At 45.5% G+C, this 20,592-nt stretch overlaps 1 protein-coding gene across 1 annotated transcript in view; it reads right to left on the reverse strand.

Moving 5' to 3' along the window:
• ADARB2 (adenosine deaminase RNA specific B2 (inactive)) overlaps positions 1-20,248 on the reverse strand; it is a 232,354-nt gene extending 212,106 nt beyond the window's left edge. Inside the window, exon 1 of the mRNA XM_055431566.2 lies at positions 19,666-20,248. Coding sequence (XP_055287541.2) covers positions 19,666-19,765 — 100 coding nt within the window. The 5' untranslated portion in view covers positions 19,766-20,248. The remainder of the gene's footprint in view (positions 1-19,665) is intronic.
• Between the last annotated feature and the right edge of the window lie 344 nt (positions 20,249-20,592).

Here is a 20,592-nt window from a genome sequence, read left to right on the forward strand (position 1 = left end):
TGAAAACTGAGACGTTACCTCACACATGTTAGAATGGCCATTTAAAAAAAGCCAAAAACCAAGAAACTGCAAGTGTTGCTGAAGGTGTGGAGAAAAGGGAGCCCTGATACCCTGTTGGTGGGAATGTGAAATGGAACAGCCACTGTGGAAAACAATATGGAATTTCCTCCAAAAGCAGAGCTGCTAAAATGTTGCTTGGTGTTTCAAGAAGAAGGCATGAGCTTTGAGAGATGGTTTGAGTCCTGGGAAAACTTTAGGTTCAGGTTAAGTCCTCTTTTTGCCATATTCCGTATCATTTTAGGACCTGATTTTCCTTTCCTGAAAAGCAGAGGTAAGAATGTCTACGTTGCTGAGTTACTGAGAGGATTCAGTGAGGAGGCATCTGTGAAATGCTCTATGCGGGAAGTGAGGATCAAACATCAGCCTTCCTTCTTTCCGTCTTACTTTTGAGAGTCACCAGTACAAACAACTCATGAGCCTGTGAGCCACATGGAAGGCCGGCCAGCACAGTGGGCTAATCTGGGAATGGGTCGGGGTGTCCCGTGAAAATAACAGGGAGGAGCGTGTGGCAGTGGGTGGAGGAGAGAACTGAGGTCAGTGGGGAGGATGCGCCAAGGGGAGCACGTTAACCATGAGAACAAGCAGTCCCAGCCTCCGCTGATGGTTTCCACCCTCAGCCTCCTGACACCACTGATCTCTTAACGGAGCGGTTCCGGCTCCTGTGCTGAACCAGTGTCGTCCACAGCTGCCAACTGGAGACCTGCTTACCTTCCTACCTGAATCTCTGCCGAGAGACTCACTGATCAAACCACATAAGTTGATAGTGTAGACTTTCTACAAATGGCTTCAGTGAATTAATATCAGAAGACTGCTTTGACAAGTTGCAAAGTGTTCCTTGCCCAGGCTAAAGAAAGATACTGTTTAGCTGAAAAAAAATTCTAACTATGTCTCCTCTGTGTTCTGCCAAACATGTCTTCATAAAATTAGAAAGAATCCATCTGTTTCCCTGCCATGGATACTAAATCTCAGGGTTATTAGCTCTTATTTGGACTTGAGTTCCAATAGGCAAATTGAAGGTGTGTAAGATTTGTTAGCTGCTGGCTATGACATTGATGCAACTGTTTGCTTTTTCTTTCTCTGTATTGTATTTTATCTTTTCCATACCATCTCTATTTTGGACAGTCTTTGATCTTTGGGAAGTGATATTATGTTTCATTAGATGGAATGGCTCTTCATACCTGGCTGGTGACATGGGCTCCCCAGGGAGGAAAAATTCTGAAAGTGTCTTCAAAGACAGGAAGAGAGACTGGGGCACTTTCTAGGATGTGACATGCTCTTTGTTGTTTTCTGTCCAAATAGGTGTGATGGCACACCTCCCTCCGACAGGGGAGGGCTCAGGTGTGTACCTGCTCGTCTCCTTCCCTTTATCGTAAGCAGATGATTACCTTGGCAGCTCAGCTGTGTTATTGAGACATTTCAGCGTGAAATTTGTTTTTTTCTCACTGAACTTTAAGCAGAATTTCAAGTGCCAAGTCTCCGAAGCCGAGTGGGGCTATTAAGGGATAATTACTAATTATGCTAATTTGAGAAGTAGCTGCCTTCTCCTTCCCCGGTCATTCTGTGTGTGCCACCCTCCTGCGAGGACTCCCCTCCCAGGTGTCTCTGGGAGGACAGTACGTCCTGGGCCTCCACACCCTGCTCTGGAGGTTTATCGTCCATCAGAAGGGGAAAGAAGACGGGAGGGGTTCTAGGGCAGCCTGTGTCCTCGTCATCCGTGATTTATGCTGGTTATTAATTTGTCCCGTGCCAACAATATTTATCGTCCTTTGTACTCAGGCCAGAAGCGTACATTTAACTCCTAATACATCTGTATTTCTTCTCATCATCTTGGAGCCTTCATAATAAGTTCTGAGCACCTGTACCCACCACAGTGTTGGGAGGCACTGAATTAGGCACTGGGGGCCTCGTGGGTCTTGGATAATTATCACCCTTTGTCCTTAAAAGTTACTATTTAGACTAAATACAAATGATGAATCTGTGTTTGCTTTGACCACCTGGACACTGTGACTGGCACACAGAGGAGAGGCCGGGTCAATAAGAAGGGGATGCTATTTGGAAAATGTCACCTTCAGCGGTGCAGGAGAAGACTGCTCACCCCCTGACTTGCTCCAGCCCTGAGGAAGCAGGGAGACCTACCTCGCCTGTGAACTTGGGGGTGATGAGGTCGTCTGCCTCACTTCTGGGCCCAGACCCAGGGAGGACCCGAGCCCACTGACTGCCTCCTGCTCTTCAGTCCCTGCCATCTATTCTGGTGATCACACCTACTCCTCCCTCCAGCCTCATCTCTTCTGCCACAATGAGGATTTCAAGGCTTCAGCTTTGCTCCTGACACCGTTTCTCAGCCTGTTCCGATCACGTGGAGCAGGGTTCCCATCATGCTCCCGAGATGCCCAGGGCGGGGGGGGCGGTGACAACTGCATCAGGGCCCACTGTGCCCAGGTGTCCTGTGCACCGTTGGTCGTGCTGGATATTAATCCCCTCAAACCTTAGGAGCCTTGACCCATGGTCACCTGAGGCCTGGCTGGTCTGGGGCTCCCGGGGTCCCTGAAATAGGCTGTGGGTGTCTCAGCTCGGCCCTGGACACTGCCCCAACACTGGCGGCTCAAGTCTTGCAGTTGCGGCTGCCTCCAACCACCCTGCCTCCTGTGATTCCTGTGGGAGTGGCGTTATCACTGTCAGCGTGACATGCTGGGATGGACTGTGGTCCCACAGCAGGAAGGAGACACAGCCGACTCCTGGAGATGCGCCCAGAGAGGTGGGAGCGCCTGTCTGCACAGGTTTGTGTGGCTTGGCTCTTGGTTGAGGGCGTGCTGTCCCTGGGTGGACACATAGGGTGCTCTCTCACACTGAGCAGAGGAGAAAGGTGCCAACGAGAGGAAATATGAAGATGTTTAGAGCTGGTTCACCATTTGCGTCATCTGAAGTCACTTCTCAGTTAGTCGCTCCTGTCTTATACAACAGGTTCCAGTCATCAGGGGCTGTGACCGTTAACAACTCGGGCTCCTGAAATTGGGGAGTGCGATCCCATTGCCCTGAAGATAACCGAGAAAGCTCTTCCTTTGTGCTTTCTGCAGGTTTATACATGCAGAGTCCACAGGAACCATGTGTGGCTCACAGACCTTCTTTGGTGGCCCCCATTCATGTCAGATAAAGAAACATAAAGATAGCTGAGCACTGAAGAATTGATGCTTTTGAACTGTGGTGTTGGAGAAGACTTTTGAGAGTCCCGTGGACTGCAAGGAGATCCAACCAGTCAATCCTAAAGGAAATCAGTCCTGAATATTCGTTGAAAAGATTGATACTAAAGCTGAAACTCCAATACTTTGGCCACCTGATGTGAAGAGGTGACTCATTTGAAAACACCCTGATGCTGGGAAAGATTGAAGGCAGGAGGAGAAGGGGAAGACAGAGGATGAGATGGTTGGATGGCATCACCAACTTGATGGACATGAGTTTGAGTAAACTCCAAGAGTTGGTGATGGACAGGGAGGCCTGGCTTGCTGCAGTCCATGGGGGAGCAAAGAGTCGGACATGATTGAGTGACTGAACTGAACTGATTCATGTCAGACTGACCTTTAGCTCCCAGGAGTCTCAAACTGTCCAAGATTTCTGTTGCTCAAAATATACCCGTTAAAACATTTTAAAAATTCCAAATTACACCTGCCTAAGATTCATCATGAGGAACGCTGGGCTGGAAGAAGCACAAGCTGGAATCAAGATTGCCGGGAGAAATATCAATAACCTCAGATATGCAGATGACACTACCCTTATGGCAGAAAGTGAAGAGGAACTCAAAAGCCTCTTGATGAAAGTGAAAGAGGAGAGTGAAAAGGTTGGCTTGAAGCTCAACATTCAGAAAACAAAGATCATGGCATCTGGTCCCATCACTTCATGGGAAATAGATGGAAAAACAGTGGAAACAGTGTCAGACTTTGTTTTTTTGGGCTCCAAAATCACTGCAGATGCTGATTGCAGCCATGAAATTAAAAGACGTTTGCTCCTTGGAAGGAAAGTTATGACCAACCTTGATAGTATATTAAAAAGCAGAGACATTACTTTGCCAACCAAGGTCCGTCTAGTCAAGGCAATGGTTTTTCCCGTGGTCATGTATGGATGTGAGAGTTGGACTGTGAAGAAGGCTGACCGCCGAAGAATCGATGCTTTTGAACTGTGGTGTTGGAGAAGACTCTTGAGAGTCCCTTATACTGCAAGGAGATCCAACCAATCCATTCTAGAGGAGATCAATCCTGGATGTTCATTGGAGGGACTGATGCTAAAGCTGAAACTGCAATACTTTGGCCACCTCATGCGACGAGTTGACTCACTGGAAAAGACTCTGATGCTGGGAAAGGTTGGGGGCGGGAGGAGAAGGGGACGACGGAGAATGAGATGGCTGGATGGCATCACCGACTCTGTGGACATGAGTTTGAGTGAACTCCGGGAGTTGGTGATGGACAGGGAGGCCTGGCGTGCTGTGATTCATGGGGTCGCGGAGAGTCGGACACGATTGAGCGACTGAACTGAACTGAACTGAACTGAAGATTCATTAAGAAACGCACAGAAGAGCAGAGTTATCAGCTGTATTTACAGCGCACGTTTCAAACTCATGCCCAGGTTCCTCTGAGGTGGAGGCCAGAGTGACAGTGACTGCTTTCTTACATGTACCTGACTCTGTCCCAGCTCCTGACACACAATAGGTGCTCAAAACCGCGACTTTATGCAAAATGGCTGTTTTCCAAGCAGAAATAGAACCATTTGTCATCTTATAAAAATTAACATTTTTGGAAAGAATTCACACAGCTCTTAAACAAGCAAAGATTACAAAAATTTGAAGGACTCTGTTACACACAAAGGTAGGAAATCTCCAGGTGTATTACGCGATTCACTCCTTTCCTTCTGTTTTCTGGGAATGTTTTGCATGAAGAAGCAGGCACGGAAAGCCCTGATCGAAGCAGGCTGTGTTCTCCCCGCTGCAGAGCGGGGGTCTGCGAAGGTTCCCTTTCACCCCTTCCCGGGGACCTCACTCAGTCTTGCTGCTGCTGACGAAAACTGCCGTCACTTGGTCCACTGGGCAGAACTGTTTACCTGCTAACAGGCAGGCCCCCGAGTTGTGAGAACGCATTTCTCCATTTGTACTTTTTTTTTTTTTTCATTCATGTTTGTGTACGGTGTCAACCAGATGACATCAGATTTTGACAGTGGCCTTTGGGGGAAAATGTGTAGCTGGAAGGAGGCAGGTGGGCACCTGGGAGCGGGACATACCTGGAGAGGTCACAGGTCACATGGTGGTGAGAGAAGGTGAGTGGATACTGGCTGATGGTTTCACAGAAGTTATGAGTTGAATAGCACAGAGTCCCCGTGAGACTTCCAGGGTCCTGACCAGCACTGTATGTAACAGTCCCACACTCAGGAGTACACAGACACCACCTGGACGCACAAGTTCCCTCCTTAACTAACAGTTGGTGAGTGCTGGACAGCCACTGGAAGCACGTTTTGAGAGCAGCTAACACAGCAATACCCTCTCTACCCCCCCCACACATACACACACACCCACAAACACACCCCCCGACACACCATACGCCCACCCCACCCCCACACACACAGAGAGACACTGAGATTAGGGACAGCTGCTAGAAAGACAGCTGGGAGTTTGGAGACACTTTTGCAACTGGAGAACTTTACTCAGGGTAGCACACCAGCAGGGAAGTTCAGGGAGGCTGCGTAGATGGCCTGCCACGTGTAACCTGAGCCCAGGTGTGACCTCTGTGTCAGGCCTGCTCTGGGCTCAGGGGCCCTTCCGTCAGATGCAGGTTGTACTTTCATCCACCCTCGGCTCTTCCCTAACCCAGCCTGGGGTCTGGAGCTACTGTCAGCTCCACAGGACAATCGGGGGAGGGGTCTGAAGAGACCGGCTCAGGCCACTCTCTGCTCAAGGTCAGTGGCGTGAGGCAGCCTCCCATTCTCGCTGCTGAAGGTAAGGGATCCAGGTCATTCTCCTGTCATACACATCAATACAATGTCACTAAGAACATTCAGGTTTGTTCACAAAGGGATTTTACAAGTCCAGAAATCTACCTGTGTGTATTTACGTGGAATGGTTTTATAAGTAAGATGTTGAACAGATGGGAAGAGCAATTTCAGTCCATTTGTGGCTGTGGAGTTGCTTATATCCCCTTAATGCTAATGTCCTTTGTTACTTTGGGGGAACACGCTATTTACTTATAAGGGTATCCGTCATTTAACTGCTTTGTTTCAAAGTTGGCACTTCCAGGATCAGTTTTCACATACTGAGTTCAGATGTCCTGTTTGACTATTCTCTACCCAAATCTAATTTGTAATCCACTTTTCATCCATTTACTCAGTGAATTTGAAACAGAACCTGTATGTTTACTTGTGGCTTCAAGCTGATTTTGACTTGTACACCAGACAGATTCTGAGCTAGTTTAATCTAGGAAACTGGAACAATAAATATACTCTTTATGCATGGAAGTTTATGAAAAATATCGTGTACACCAACACAGACACACACAAGGTAGGTCAGGATGCTCTCTTTCTAAATCCAGATGCACAAGAAGGGTATTTATGTATGATGAGAAGGTTTTAGAACATTCAGATTTAGTTCCAGGGTTTCACTGAGTGAAGGATAGGCTTCATTTTCACTGCAAAATATCAATTTGAATATGACTATAAACTCTGTGCTCACTAAATATACTTTTTTGCGTATGTTGTGTATGCAGAGGTTGTGTATATACAGTTGTGTATACACAGTTGTGTATACATGAGTGTGTATACAGATACTGTACATGCAGATGTTGTATATGCAGGTGTGTACATAGGTGTTGTGTAAGCAGGTGTTGTGTATATAAGTATTGTGCAGGCAGGGGTTGTGTATGTACAGCACTCTACCTTTCTATTGTATTTGATTTTTAAAAATAGAATTTAAAATTTCTTCACCTCTAATATTAATTCATTATAGTTGTTGAATATTTTTACTTTGTACAACAATTAATATTTACTTTGGAGTGAATGTGTATTATTTAGATATCTGAACAATGAAGATGTTGAATGTCTGAGTTGGTTGAACGATCTCTAAAGGTTTCTTCAATCATCCAATTAGATAATTGGAGGCTACTTAAGCAAAGGCTACTTAAGCACAGTTGTATATAAGCATGTGTATACATAAATATATGTATTTACATACAGGCAAATACATCCCCACAAATACACATTCATAGTCACACACACACATTATGATGTTACGAGCTGCCTTCACGCTCAGCACCTCTGTGAAAACCAGAGCACAGAGCTCCCCCTGCCCCTGCCCCGAGACTTCCATCTTGCTCCACGTGGCAGCACTCACAGGCACTGGGGACGTTCTCTAGATGTTTGCTCAGGAATCCCCGAGAGACAGTGAGCCCCTGCCTCCTAGGGATCTGCGTGTTTGCCTCCACAGCAGGGCAGTGGGTCCTCAGCAAGAGTACTTGGCTGAATACCAAAGGTCCTGGGTCCAGGTCTGGTTCCTCATGGTCCAGCCATTGGAAAGAGACACTTGCCTCAGGGTCCCCCTTCCCTTATCCAGAAACAAAGAGGACCTTTACTTAACCTCCCAGGAAGGAAGGCATAGGACTGATTCTGTGGAGAAAGGGCCTCCGTGCTGGGGCAGGGGGAAAGGAACCTGCCTCAGAATATCCGAGTTCACACCACCTTTAGCTAGAAGCAGGGGTCTTTGCTGGGCGGGAAAGGACACAAGAGGCCAAGTGAAATAAAATCCACATCGGTTACATAATCAGATCAGTTGGGAACACTCATGACAAAATAATACAGAAAAAGTATTCCAGGCATTATCTCAACAAGCCTAAGGTCAGTTGGATTCTACGAGTACTTCTCATCCAATACAGACTTTATGGTTTATATGCTAGAGGTATCACGGTGACAAAGACGCAGCATGAATTTTCTGGCCCTTATTGAGGCGGAGAAGATGTTTCTTGGAAGAGGACGTTGATGAACCCATGGTGTGTTAGGCTTGGGAGATGTCTCTAAAGGTAAACAGAAGAGAACTTCTGTCTGTTTCTGGCTGAGTTGTGTCCCCACCACAGACACACACAGAGGGAGACCACATGGGGACAGAGGGTGAGGCCTTGGGGGCAACCAGCCCTGCTGATATCTGACTCCCGTCTCTGGCTTCTAGGACTGTGAGAGAATAAATTTCTGCTGTGGTGTTTGTTATACAGCCTTAGCCGACTAATATACTGTCTATCTAGAATTTTTTGTATAGTTAACTTGGTCTAATAAGTACCCAAAACCCTCTCTATTCTAAATTTTGTCCTAAAAGTTCATTTATAGGTCACCTAAATATGACAATATTTTGCTAATCTCTGAGTGAACGTGCGTGTGTATATATATATGCACATATATATGTATGTGAAATATACAAGAAATATATATATCTTACAATCTACAGTTCAAACATTGTTCCATTTTATAAGGAAATGGAGTAGCAGAGAGGAATTTCTGGAATCGAAAAGTGTAGGTGCTCAATAAATATTAGTGACTAATTTTAGTTCTTATTGTCTAAGGGCCACATGGGCAGTGGGTTTAATGGCCTCAGCATGGCTGGTTTACCTGTGATGAACCAAGACAATCTTGTTGAAAACTGAATACCAGAGTCTCAACTAAATGAATCTTTCACGGTTTGTCCTCCCTTGTGTTTTGCTAACCTTTTGAGTGAGGCTGACATCCTGTTAAATAGACACATCCAACCTTATGAACATTTAGTTCTATACTTTCCCTGGGATGTGGGTAAACTCAACATCCCCCCATTCCCAGATCAGGGGGTCCAGTGGCGTCACATACAGAGTGTTGTACACCAAGCAACTATTTATTTTATTACGAATACTTACAAACGGGATGTAGCATTCAATCCAGTATATGGTTTTAATTTTTAACAATGTGCATTTTTCATTGTCTTCCTGATGTTCAAGTTTGGCGACTTCCCTAAGCATCATTATAGATAAATACCAAGACCCACTGGGGCAGCCAGCATCACTGCAGCCACAAGAACAAACCAGGCAAGTTGTGCTCTGAAGAATTTGATCTCCTGGCGCTGCACCCTGGTCACCCATTTAATGCATGTGTGTGAGATGGAGACAGAGATAAATGGATGAATGGAGAGACAGATTGCCCCAAGGCCGTCTCAGGTAAGAGAGAAGAAAGACCAGGAAACGTGCCATCTACACAGATGCAAGGGACCAGTCCAGTGATTTGTCTTTCCCACAGGGTATCCTGTGTCCACAGCCCTGAGTGGACACGGTGGTGGGATGGTCTCCCATGACTGCTGGGATGAGCCCTGGGTCCTACTTTGTATCACCTCCAGGCAGAGAGATGCCAGCCATCCCGCAAGTAAGACACCTGCTTTACTCACGTGCTAGACTTCTGATCTGCATAGACGCACACAAGTTCTGCCCTTAGCCACGAGGACAGAGTGGACCTCTGGCAATGAGAAGCAGGGTGGAGAGTGAGCCTGGGGCAGTGCCTGGGCCTGTCTCAGGGGAGGTGTTGGGGGCTGGCTGCAGTAGGATGGACTCAGGGACAGATGTGCACTCCCGAGGTGGGTGGGGGGGACACCCCAGAGCCCAGGCTAAAGGCACAGGGTGGGGAGGCCGAGAACTCCTCAGAGTCAAGGGTGTGTGGGCACCAGTGTCGCTAAGATGCACCTTGGGCATTCTCTGGGTCTGAGAGTGGCCCCTCACCCTATCCACACAAACACTCTCGAGCGTGCAGACTGGTGGGGAGGGGTTGGGGGTTGGCTTGGCAAAGGGCAGCAGGGTGCTGCCTGGCTTCCTGAGGGAGTGGACTATCTCTTCAGCATGGACCACATGGCCATGTTGAGATGTGCTTTCTGACTCAGAACATTTCCCAGAATTTCTGGACTGCTTAATCCCTGATGTTTAGTGCAGTGCAGACACATAAAGAAGTCCCATGGACGTCTGTTGAATAAGCACACTCAACGTTCCACACCAATGACTCGAAAATAAGTCAGTAGGTGCTCTTTATAAGTAAATTCGGCAACAACCATTGGTTGATGGTGTACAGTTAGAGAGCCTGTGTGCTAATTTCTGGGAACACACCGAGTGTACCTGGCCCCCATCCTCCAAGGACCATCTTGCACACAGACCAACATCCACCAATCAAACCTGCAGACAATTAATGAAACAAGAAGGGGAGAAGCCATGTCCTTCCCGAGAGGTCATCACACCAGGTGACTTATGAAATCACCAGTAACCCCTCACTCAGTTCCTCTTGTGGTTTGTTCCCTGTTGTAAGCTGTAGCAGCTTATGCCATCTGCACCCAGTTTCCTTAGAAAAGTTTTCCTCTTACCATATTCTGATTATTGCTTTAAGAAACTTTATTTCAAAAATGAGATCAACTTTCTCAGTGGATATTAACTGAGCAGCTAATATGTTTTGACATTGCAGAGGGGATAAAAATGCTCAGACTTACAGGAGTTTGCGTTTTAGTCATTTAATTTTTATATATGTAGTTTCATCTGAAATGATAAAAGAAATTCAATTTTGTAAAATATATGGTAAAAATGGGCATTAAAATTCCCATAGGACCTAAAACTGTGTTAGGTCACAGAGTCTGTTTTCATTTCCTATGATTGTACATTTGTGTAACTAGTCCCCATATTCAGTATAAACTCAGAGAACAGGAGGACTCTGTCAACTTTTTTTTTGTTGTACCTTTGTAGTTCCTAGGTTTTTGCCCAGTCCAGAGCAGGTGCCCGAGGTGACCCAACTGCAAGTGAATAAAGGCACTCACACAGGTTGAATCTAGCCCTTGTCTGAGTACACACACAATGTCTAAGGCAAACTGAAAGAGAGCAGAGCTGGGTCTCGTATCCCACACTTTCAATCAAGAGCCCGCTCTGTTGTGGAAGACACAGAAAATAAAGCACAGGAAGGTGAGCTCTGACCAGAGCACAGGAAGAAAGAGACCTGGAAGTTACTCTGTTTCTCCCTCCCCTCTCCTCCTGTCAACAGCCCCACATACTGCCATGGTTTCTGTTTCTCATATTTTATGACATAAGAGGATAGATTAATTTTTATTAGATGCAATAACAAAAAGATTTATTTTACTTCTTTAAGAAATTTTAAAATAAAAGATGTTTTCCTCATGCTAAATGTCATGATCATAAACCAAGTTTATTTTTTCACTGTCTTTCAAGGAGTTCATCCTCTCAAGACTTTTTTCTACACTTGATTTTTAAAATGTTCATCTAAAAATGAGTATGAGTTAGACTTCTGCTATTCCAGAAAGCTGATGGGCAATCTTTTAATATTTCAATATTCATTATTTCAATAAATATTTACATATATCTTAAATCTTGAATCTGTTATCTGTATATATTGTTTGCATATATTAGCAGCCTACAGAAAGTATAATTTTGAATAACTTGAACTCTCTTCATTATCAACATACAAAAGCCCCAAATAAATTTAACACCCCTAAAAGGTGATAACAATATATATGAACTGCACATTTTTTAGATCTAAAATGAGTAACCTTCTTATTCTAACTGCTCAGGGAGAGAAGATCCCCCCAATTTCCACCAGCCCCGAGCGGATCTCTGTCTCCAGTTCTGGGAGGGACTGGTGCAAGGATATATGTGCTGCCCCCAAAGCCACCGTCAGGGGGACAGCATTTGTTCTCTGTTCAGTATCCTTTAAGGATACTGCATTCCCTGTCCTACTGTGTCAGAGCTTTATAAAAGCTACTATTTATCCTCAGGATATATCAATGATTTTGATTTCAAATTTACTTCTTCCTCAGAAAGGAAATTAGCAGCACAGACTCATCTGAATTAAAAAAAAAATTCTCCTTGAACTGTATGTTTTGAATGAAAAAGTCACTTTCTGTTAGAATTCTGTTAGAATTCTGTTAGAATCCGGAAGGTCCTTTACAAAGTTTCATCCACAGTATGAATATTTAGAGTTGAAACACAAACAGAGCATCTTTACGTCTGTGGTTAAAGCAGATCTTCCATGTTTTTACTCACCTAAGAGATAGGAGAAGGTATGATGCTTAATATTGTTTTGCACAACAACCAGATTAAAAAAAAATCTTTTAAAGTTGTACACGACAGGCGGTACCTGAGCTTATGCACCTTCCGTGGTCTGACAGGGACAGTGTTTCCTGTGAGGATACGGGCTCCGTAGCCGCCAGGCAAATGCAGAAGGAGCATCTGCTCTGGACAGGGACGAGCGGACACAGCCAGGCTTGCGGGGAGGAGGCCACGGTCTGCTTTGCTGACGTGTCTGTCATGTTCATTATACTGGACTTTTCCAAGAGCAATTAAACTTTTAGGAAATATTGCATTAATTTTAAAGAGAGGCCATCTGTGTACTTCCGATGGACTGAGGCTGATAAAGTCATTTTTAAATCAATTACTGGTGTTCTAGGAGCATGCTGTGAGCTACTTTATCACGATTCCCAAGTCCTGCTTCTGAGAAACGGAGCCGCCCCACTTTCTGTTTGATTTTAACACAGAGAGGATTTGACTTGGGCTCCAGTTTCAGAGAACTGGGTCCCCTCTGTCCTACTTCTACTTTCATGCCATATTTGAGAAATCACGTAAGACATTGCACAGTGATGAGGCAGGTCTTCTATCAGCGGAAGGAAACAAGAATTAGAGATTGCATCTCAAATAAATGGAGCAGTAAAGATTAATTAAACCTGTGAAAGTCTGCAAAGCACATCCTGGTTGAGGCATTTAAAGGAGCATTTTCTTTTGTGTGCGACCCCCTGGAAGCCCTGAGCTAGCATTTGGGTGGCAGAGTCACATCTGTAGAGCAGAGATTTCAGAAAGGAGGGTTTGCTAATGCATTCTGAGCAATGTTCGCTGTGTTTATCATCCGAATCATGATGTGGCCACAGAAAGAAGCCTCGACCTCTTTTGTGGGAGACCTCAGTGGGCGCCGGTATAAAGTGCTTGGTGGAAGGGATGGAACCAGATTGTAGCTGAAGGGAGCAGGTCATCACACTGGAGGGGCTGGCTGTCCTTGCCCACTTTCCGCCCACACCTCAGCTTTCCTCCTCAGTTGGGGAGCTGTGGACGGCAGCAGGTGTGGACATGAGCTGGAACATCCCAGCCTGAGCCCCTCGCCGGGTCTCTTCAGGCTGGGGCTGTTCTGCCTGCCTTCTCTGCACCGAGGCAGCCCCACGGTGCCTCCTCCAGGCCCATGATTTTAAGTGAACTCCGCTTTAAAAAAGCTTTGAAAATTGCATCTCTTAGGGATTCAAAAAGAATAGTCCTAAAATCCTAAAATCACCTGAACGTTTGTAGGTCTCTTCCGTCTTTAATGCTACTCTTTATTATTATAAATGTCCCATTTATTGGACACTATTTCTTAATCAAGCATAAAATGCACTCTTTAGTATGAATATAAAATTTATATTCCACGCTTGCTGTTTTTTGAGATTTAAAATTTTTTAAACATTAACTTGATAATTTTCATAATTTAAACAAGATAGTGAGCTTGTGTGTATCTATTTCATGACACAAAAGGGACACTGACTAGCCACTTTCTTACCGGAAACCAGATACTGGTTGCAGTCATTCTCCATCCAGGAAATAATAAAATGAAATTATTTTCATACTTAAATTATTTCATACTTAATACCTGTAACTATAATAAAAGATGACTAAATATCCACAGTGTTTGGAGAGAACTTAGGCACTCAGATTAACTCTTTATTTTCAAATATTTATCATTTATCAGTCTTCAGAAAAAAAAATCGGCTATCTTTGCAAGTAGCCAAGTTTATTTTGGGGAAAATTACTGATAGCTTAAAAAGCAAACATTTCTACTTCTGGGTTGCTGTTTCTTGGATGGGATTCCTGGGAAAATGAATTCGCTCACAAGTGTGTGGATGGACAGTCACGGCTCTCAGAGCCGCCTTTGCTGTGACTGTTGAAACAAGGTCAAGAAACAAGGCAACAGCCCCTGTCCCTGACTCCTTCTAAATAAAATAAATAAAGAAGTAAAATTTTAATCACCCAGGAGAGGTGTCTGGAACCGAGGTACAAACATACGCAAGAGGCTAGGTTTTAAATTTCTCAGCATGCCCTCCTCTTTCTGTTTCTTGATCCCACAGGCAGAGACCAAATTCACGAGTAGATCAAGAATCAAGCAGATGTTTCCCCTCTTTTTAAAAGTAATGTTCTTTTCTTTGATAGTGATATGCTCTTAAGGGAATTATGAAGCATTATTAGCGAGCAATAAACAATTCTCTTTGCATAATCCTGTACGTCACAGCATGTATTTCTGCATTTCAGTGCAGGAGAACCATTTAACTGAACAGACAGGGGTTAATTTGGCTTCACTGTTCACAGCGACTCGACAGCATGAGCGGGTCTGGCCGCGCTCAGGCAGTGTGTGGCTGTGTGGCTTTTCCTTGTGATGTACACGCTCAAGGAAACGCCAACACTCAGTAGTTTGAATATTTTGCGAAGGACCTTGTGCTTTCCATATTTCACTTGGGCATTCACCTTTCTTTCCTTTTTGTTCCAGTTTAGAAATAGCTAAAATAAGTACCTTTAAAATCTCACCTATTATGTGAAAATTTATCCTTTTAGAGATCTTGTTTACTAGTAATTAAGAGCTCCATTTACCGATGTAGCATTCAGAGATAATATTTTTAAATGATGAAGATCCGCGGTATTATTTTTGGTTTCATGAGTTGTTCAAAACTGTCCACAGTACAAAAACAGTGACTTTCATTTTCTAGCATTTTAGAAAAAGAAGCAGGCAGACATAAAAAATGCTCAGGTGTTTCAGCTGTCTTCACTATGTATAGGTATACACACACACACACACAACCACAAACATCTACGGTTTTTAAATTGAACACTGAATGCTTTCAGGGCAGAAGTTGTCTCTCCACGCCTCAAGAAAAGAAAGCTGCAGTTTCCTTATTCGGCATATCCTTATGTGATGCCCCTCTGGGGCAGCACTTCTCCAACAACCCAATCACCACTGTTTAGCGATGGATACATGAGCCTCATATTTTTATTCTAAATTCAAGTTCACTCATCATATCTAATGCCCTTGAAGCAATCTCAAATTACTGCTATTACACGGGTCACTAGAAACCAGAGGTACTAACACAAATTTTAAAAAGAGAAAAGTAGAAAAAGCTCTTACACAATTAGAGGGCGAACAGTTCCGTCAGTTTAATTTCATCACTAAATCCAGCCCTTGATCCGGAGCTGTGGGCCAGCGAGGCTAGTGCGTGCGGGGATGCTTGGCTGCGATGCAGAGGGCAGGCAGTCCCACCAGGTAGGATGAGCCCACCGGCCTCTGCCACCTTCATCTGTGGCCCATCTTTCTATTTCATCAGCTTTTCATGGAATGCCATTTCACAACAAGCCTGCATCTGCCATCCACATGCTCTCCTTATCCTGCTCCTTTGGTCAACTTTCGCCCGCATTTCCCCAAGTTCATGATCGGCTGCTCCTGCCTCCTCCTGATTCATCAGCTTACTTAATTCTGCAGAGCTACCCCTCAATTTTCTAGAACTCTGTGTAAGGGGTTTCCTTGGAACAATACGTGAAACTCAAGCATTAACTTAGCTTGCTGTCAAACGCCTCGGAAAAGACAGGTGGTGTGTTGATGCCGCGTTCAGCTGGATCTACTTACCAAGGATTGTTTCTACAGCATTTCAAATAGTTCCCCAAAGTTCCTCCTCTCTGTGATAGGGACTGATGCCCTTCACTTAAAATCCCGTCTTCCTATTTACCTCCTGGAACCAACTGAATTTGAATTGGTTCTCAATCCATTTCCTAATATATTTGTATTTAAAGAGCAATCTCTTTTTTTTAAATTTCCAGGGACTTCAATTGTTTTATACACTGTATGTATTCATGGGTCAAATGTTAAAAATATTTTATTTACAAAATGCATTTCATGACAATACACAGTTTCTTTTTGGGAAACTACTCTCATCAAAGAAAGCTCACCAAGAGATCAAAAGAGAATACGTATACTATTTTAATAATTAAAAATACACCTATGCAATTCATCAGGCATATTTCCCTGGAGGTGTCCATGGTTCAGGGAGCTGATACATGTAAGTGACTTATTTTATATGCTACCCTGTTCTGATGGTACCGCTTTTTGTGCTTCCTGCTTTAGCTGATACGAATTTAAGAAACCTTCCACCTTTGCCTTTACTGCTCAGGGTTAAAATATGCACCTTTTACAACCTTTTACAATATCCACACCTTCAGTTCTTTTGTAACATGCGCAGGTGTGACTCAAAGACCAGCACGGACAGGCTGCATGCAGACCTGCACACAGTTTCACCCGGGAATGCAAGGCCCAGCACGGCCTCCAGGATTCTCCGCGAGGAACTGGCTAAGAGGGTGCTCCATGTGGGAGGCAGCAGGCAAGTCTCCTAAACTACAAGTCTCCTAAACTACACGTGCAGCCAGGATTTCCTGGAAGTCTCTGCACGAAACACAAGCAGAAGCTGATGGGGCTCATGTGTGACAGGGGAAGGAACCGTCCTTAACCACAGTGGGGGTGCACATGTTACTGAGCAGGTGACCATCCTGAATCATAGTGTGCAAGTGAGATGGTAACACTGTCCTTCCCTCAGCTTTTCAAAAAACTGCCTTTCTTTTTTGCATAAAAAGTCAAAATTTGACATTTCTGTTTGTACAGAAAATGTAAAAGATCCATAAGCAATTTATAAGATAAAGTCCCAACTGAAAAATAACACAGAGAGAAAAATGCAAAAATGGGTGGCACTGGGTCCTAATGAAATAACAGGAGGATTGGGGGTGGGGAGGTTTGCTTAGTGTCTTTTTAAAAGTTTACCTGAGGGACAAATGCAGGTCATGCCTAGTTAATACCTGAAGTCATATTTTCTGTGTAAGTTTTTTTTTTTTTTTTACTTTTAATGATATAGACTGGTTTCTGTGTGGTATCATGACTAAAAAATATCTCCTACAGGAAAAAAAAAATTCATTTCCAAGTCTGTGGATCCTATGTAATAATAAATGGGAGTATTGTGTTAATTCCACACTTACACTATAGCTACAGAGCTTTTATTTCAGATCCTATAGATTATTCTGACAATAAAAAGCATAATAAAGAAATCTCAGGAAAGCCACATTTAGAGAATTTGTATAGAAGCCGGTAGCATTTTGGTTAACAGCTCTGGGAAACTAAAAGTTATGATGCAAACAAAATGATTCTTGTTTGTGAGAACAGGTGGAAATACACTTATCACTGGCAAAAAATGTACATTTACTTATTTATTCATTTACACAGGAAAAAAACTCTTTCTGTGTGCTCATAATCACTGGCTTTACTTAGTACTCAATAGAGCCTTATCAAAATTCCTTAACAGCCACCCATTCACACATGGGCTTTAAACTGTGACAGATACAGAGTTTTATTATTAGATAAGGTTAAAAGTTGAGGCTATTCTATTATATTTCTGCTGTTAAAACTCATGAATATTAGAACATAATTTAGTCACCATTGTTCTGATAGAATAGGGGAAAAAAGCATCTGTAATAATTAGGAATTATATACAGACTGATCTATTCCCAGGAAAATGCAAATAAAGAGCTCTGCAATTGTTGTTTTCTTTTCATTGACCACAAACACCTACACTGCTAACTTTTCCCTAAGAAGTGAACACTTAGAGGTTTGATTTGACTCATCCATGATGATAAGCTGTTGGCAGATGACATAGGAAACTTCACCCCACAGATAAATTTGCGAGTAACCGGAATTAGTACACACATCCTGGACACCTTTTCCTACTTCATTTTTGGCTATAAAAATTAAGAGACTTGGTATATTCAAAATAAAGTGTATAAATATTTCACATAAAATTGTATTTTGAATTGTTATAGTTTATAGCCAATGAAGTCCTCCTTCAGATTTCCTGCTTTCCTTTCTGAAAATGAATCCCTTCTAAGCTAACATGACTGCCTTTAAATTAAAGGTACAAAAAATGAATTTGGAGAAAGACATGAGTGTTCATAAGCTTCTATTTTCTTTCTATAGGTTTTGATTTGTTGTAAAATATTGTTCCATACTTTTCCATTTTAATATTTAAATATGCTAAATAAAAATACTGGAACACATGAACACTTGAAGCATAAAAAGCAATGTTTCTTTTTCATTACTTTAAAAATTTATATTCATTATTAAATTCTGTGACTTTTTTTTCAATATCATTGTCACTTTCTGTTAGCATTATTTTTGGAAGACATTGACCAGATCTGTTTCGGAGTGAAAATTTCAGGGAACAAAGTGAGTAGCCAGCATTCTTTGCAGCAGCTCAAGAGTTAAACCTGAATTACAGAATCACTCCCCACACCAAGCCTCTGAAGCCCTCCTAGAAGCTGTCACCTAGCTCCCTGCCACCCTGACATGCAATCATAATGAATGGCTGTGTGCTCTTGGCATTTATTCCTTCAAGCTGTCTGGTTAATTTCTACTACAGGAAGAAGTCAGGAAGGGCTCGGGACTGTTTGGAAGCAGTTAGGAGGATATGGGGCAGAAACTTATCTCAGGCCTCAGGAAGGATGAAGATTCTTGGGGAAGGAGGTACATGTTCAACCACAACTAACTCCGCATCCTCCAGCAGAGAAACCCGGAAACCAGACACACGATGGTTGTGTCTTTTCCCCTGTTTGTTAGGGCTCTGTGGTCACTTAAAAAAACACAACACATTTCAAGTAATAAGTGAACTTTCTCCTGCAGGCTCATGATAAGGGGCGGCTGACACGAGTTCCTCTCTGGGAAAGAGGCGGCCTCACCGAGGGCTCCGGCCACCCTCCAGGGACAGACACCAGCGGGACGGCGCCCAGGACCGTCCTCCTGGCCGAGCAGAGGCCGACTGTGCCCTGCCCGGAGGGGACCCTGGGCTGCCCACCTGACGACTAACTTCGGGTGTTCGTTCGTCTCCCAGCACCTGGGGAGCCAGGCTCAAACCTGACACCAGGCACTTCCTCTCCCTTCCTGGTTCGCAGCTTTCCTCATCTCTAACGAGCTGCGATGCTTCTCTTTTCATGCATTAATTTCTGCTTACTTCCCCCAGATGAACCCCGTTCTCGCTGCAGGTCTCCGTGTTTACAAAACAGCCGGCACCGCTCGGAATAGAAACTGTCACCCAGCGTGGGGAGGCGGTTGCCAGGGTCTTGCCCACTCCCGCCTCCAAGACAATTGGGATGGAGAAGCTGGCGCGAGGTCCCGTCCCTCGTTCTTAGGGGCGCTTAGGGCTTAGGCGAGCGTTTCCTTCGGCACCGGCGTCTGTGAGCGACGGTCAGCAGCCGTGCAGGAGGCCGGGGAGGGCACCGCCTTCCGCGGGGGCCCCCGCTCGGTTGACCACCCTCTCGGGCTGGCGAAAGCCCGGGCGTTCACGGAGGGACCTGAATTCTGGCGCGGGGCGCTCGGCGGGCTCCGGCCACGTCGCCCCAGCATCCCGAGGGAGGCCGCTAGAAGCGGGCAGGGCGCGCAGACAGAGGCGACGCGCGTCGCGGGGAGTGCGCGCGAGGCGGCGCGGAAGCCGGTCCTTACCTTTCCGCTTGGCCCGCCTCCTCCTCCTCCGTTTGGACTTGCATTTGAGTTGACCGCTCAGCCCTCCGGACGCTCTGCTGGTCCCCAGGACCGATGCCATGGCAGCGGCCGGCGAGTGGACCCGGGCAGGAGTCCTCTCTCCAACACTCTCAGCTTTCCGGCTCCGGCCGCGGCCGCCGGGGACGCTCCTGCGGATCGGGGGCCGGCTCACTTTTCGGGGCTGCGCGCTCGCACTCCTGGCGTCTCCTCTGGCGGCTCTCTGTCACTGTCTCCTCTGGCGGCTCTCTGTCACCTGCGTCCAGCCGGGCAGAGCCGGCGGTCTGAGCCCGCACCAAGCGCGCAGGCCGGGACCGCGGAGCGCCCGCCGCCCCAGCCGCCCCGAATCTGGGCTCCGCGCGCAGACTCTACTTTGGCACCTCTGCTAGTTGTTGGGCACCAGCCACTTTGAAGCCGATCACGCAGGGAGCCTGTCTATTTGCTGCTGCGAAGTCTAATTAGATCCAATCACGGCCGTCCGCCGGCTCTGACATCAGCGCCGCCAGCCCGTGCGCCCCTGTCAGCAAACTCAGCTCCGGTTTGGACGGCGGAGCTGCCCGGGGCGCAGGAAAGGGAAGGGGCCAGCCCGGGAGGAAGTGGGGGCGGGCCGAGCCGGCCTCCCTGCGAGAAGCCCGACGGGGCAGCGGACTGAGGAGTCCGCCCAGTCCTGCTCCCGCCCGGCCGCACGGACAGGGCACCCGGCCCCCGCGCTCTCAGGAGCAGGGACCCCGCCTCTCACCAGTTTCTAACTAGTTAATCCACCGCACACCCGGGTGTCAAGGGGGAAATCTCTCTCTAAGAAATACCGAGTCCTCGCTTCCTCGGCCAGGGGCTAAGATTTGCAGTTCCCCGGGAGACAGCCTCTTAGGGGAATTCATTTTTCAGAACCCG

This window comes from Moschus berezovskii, chromosome 15 (assembly GCF_049115385.1).
Source record: "Moschus berezovskii isolate FMDL1 chromosome 15, NW_MosBer_1.0, whole genome shotgun sequence".
Taxonomy (NCBI): domain Eukaryota; kingdom Metazoa; phylum Chordata; class Mammalia; order Artiodactyla; family Moschidae; genus Moschus; species Moschus berezovskii.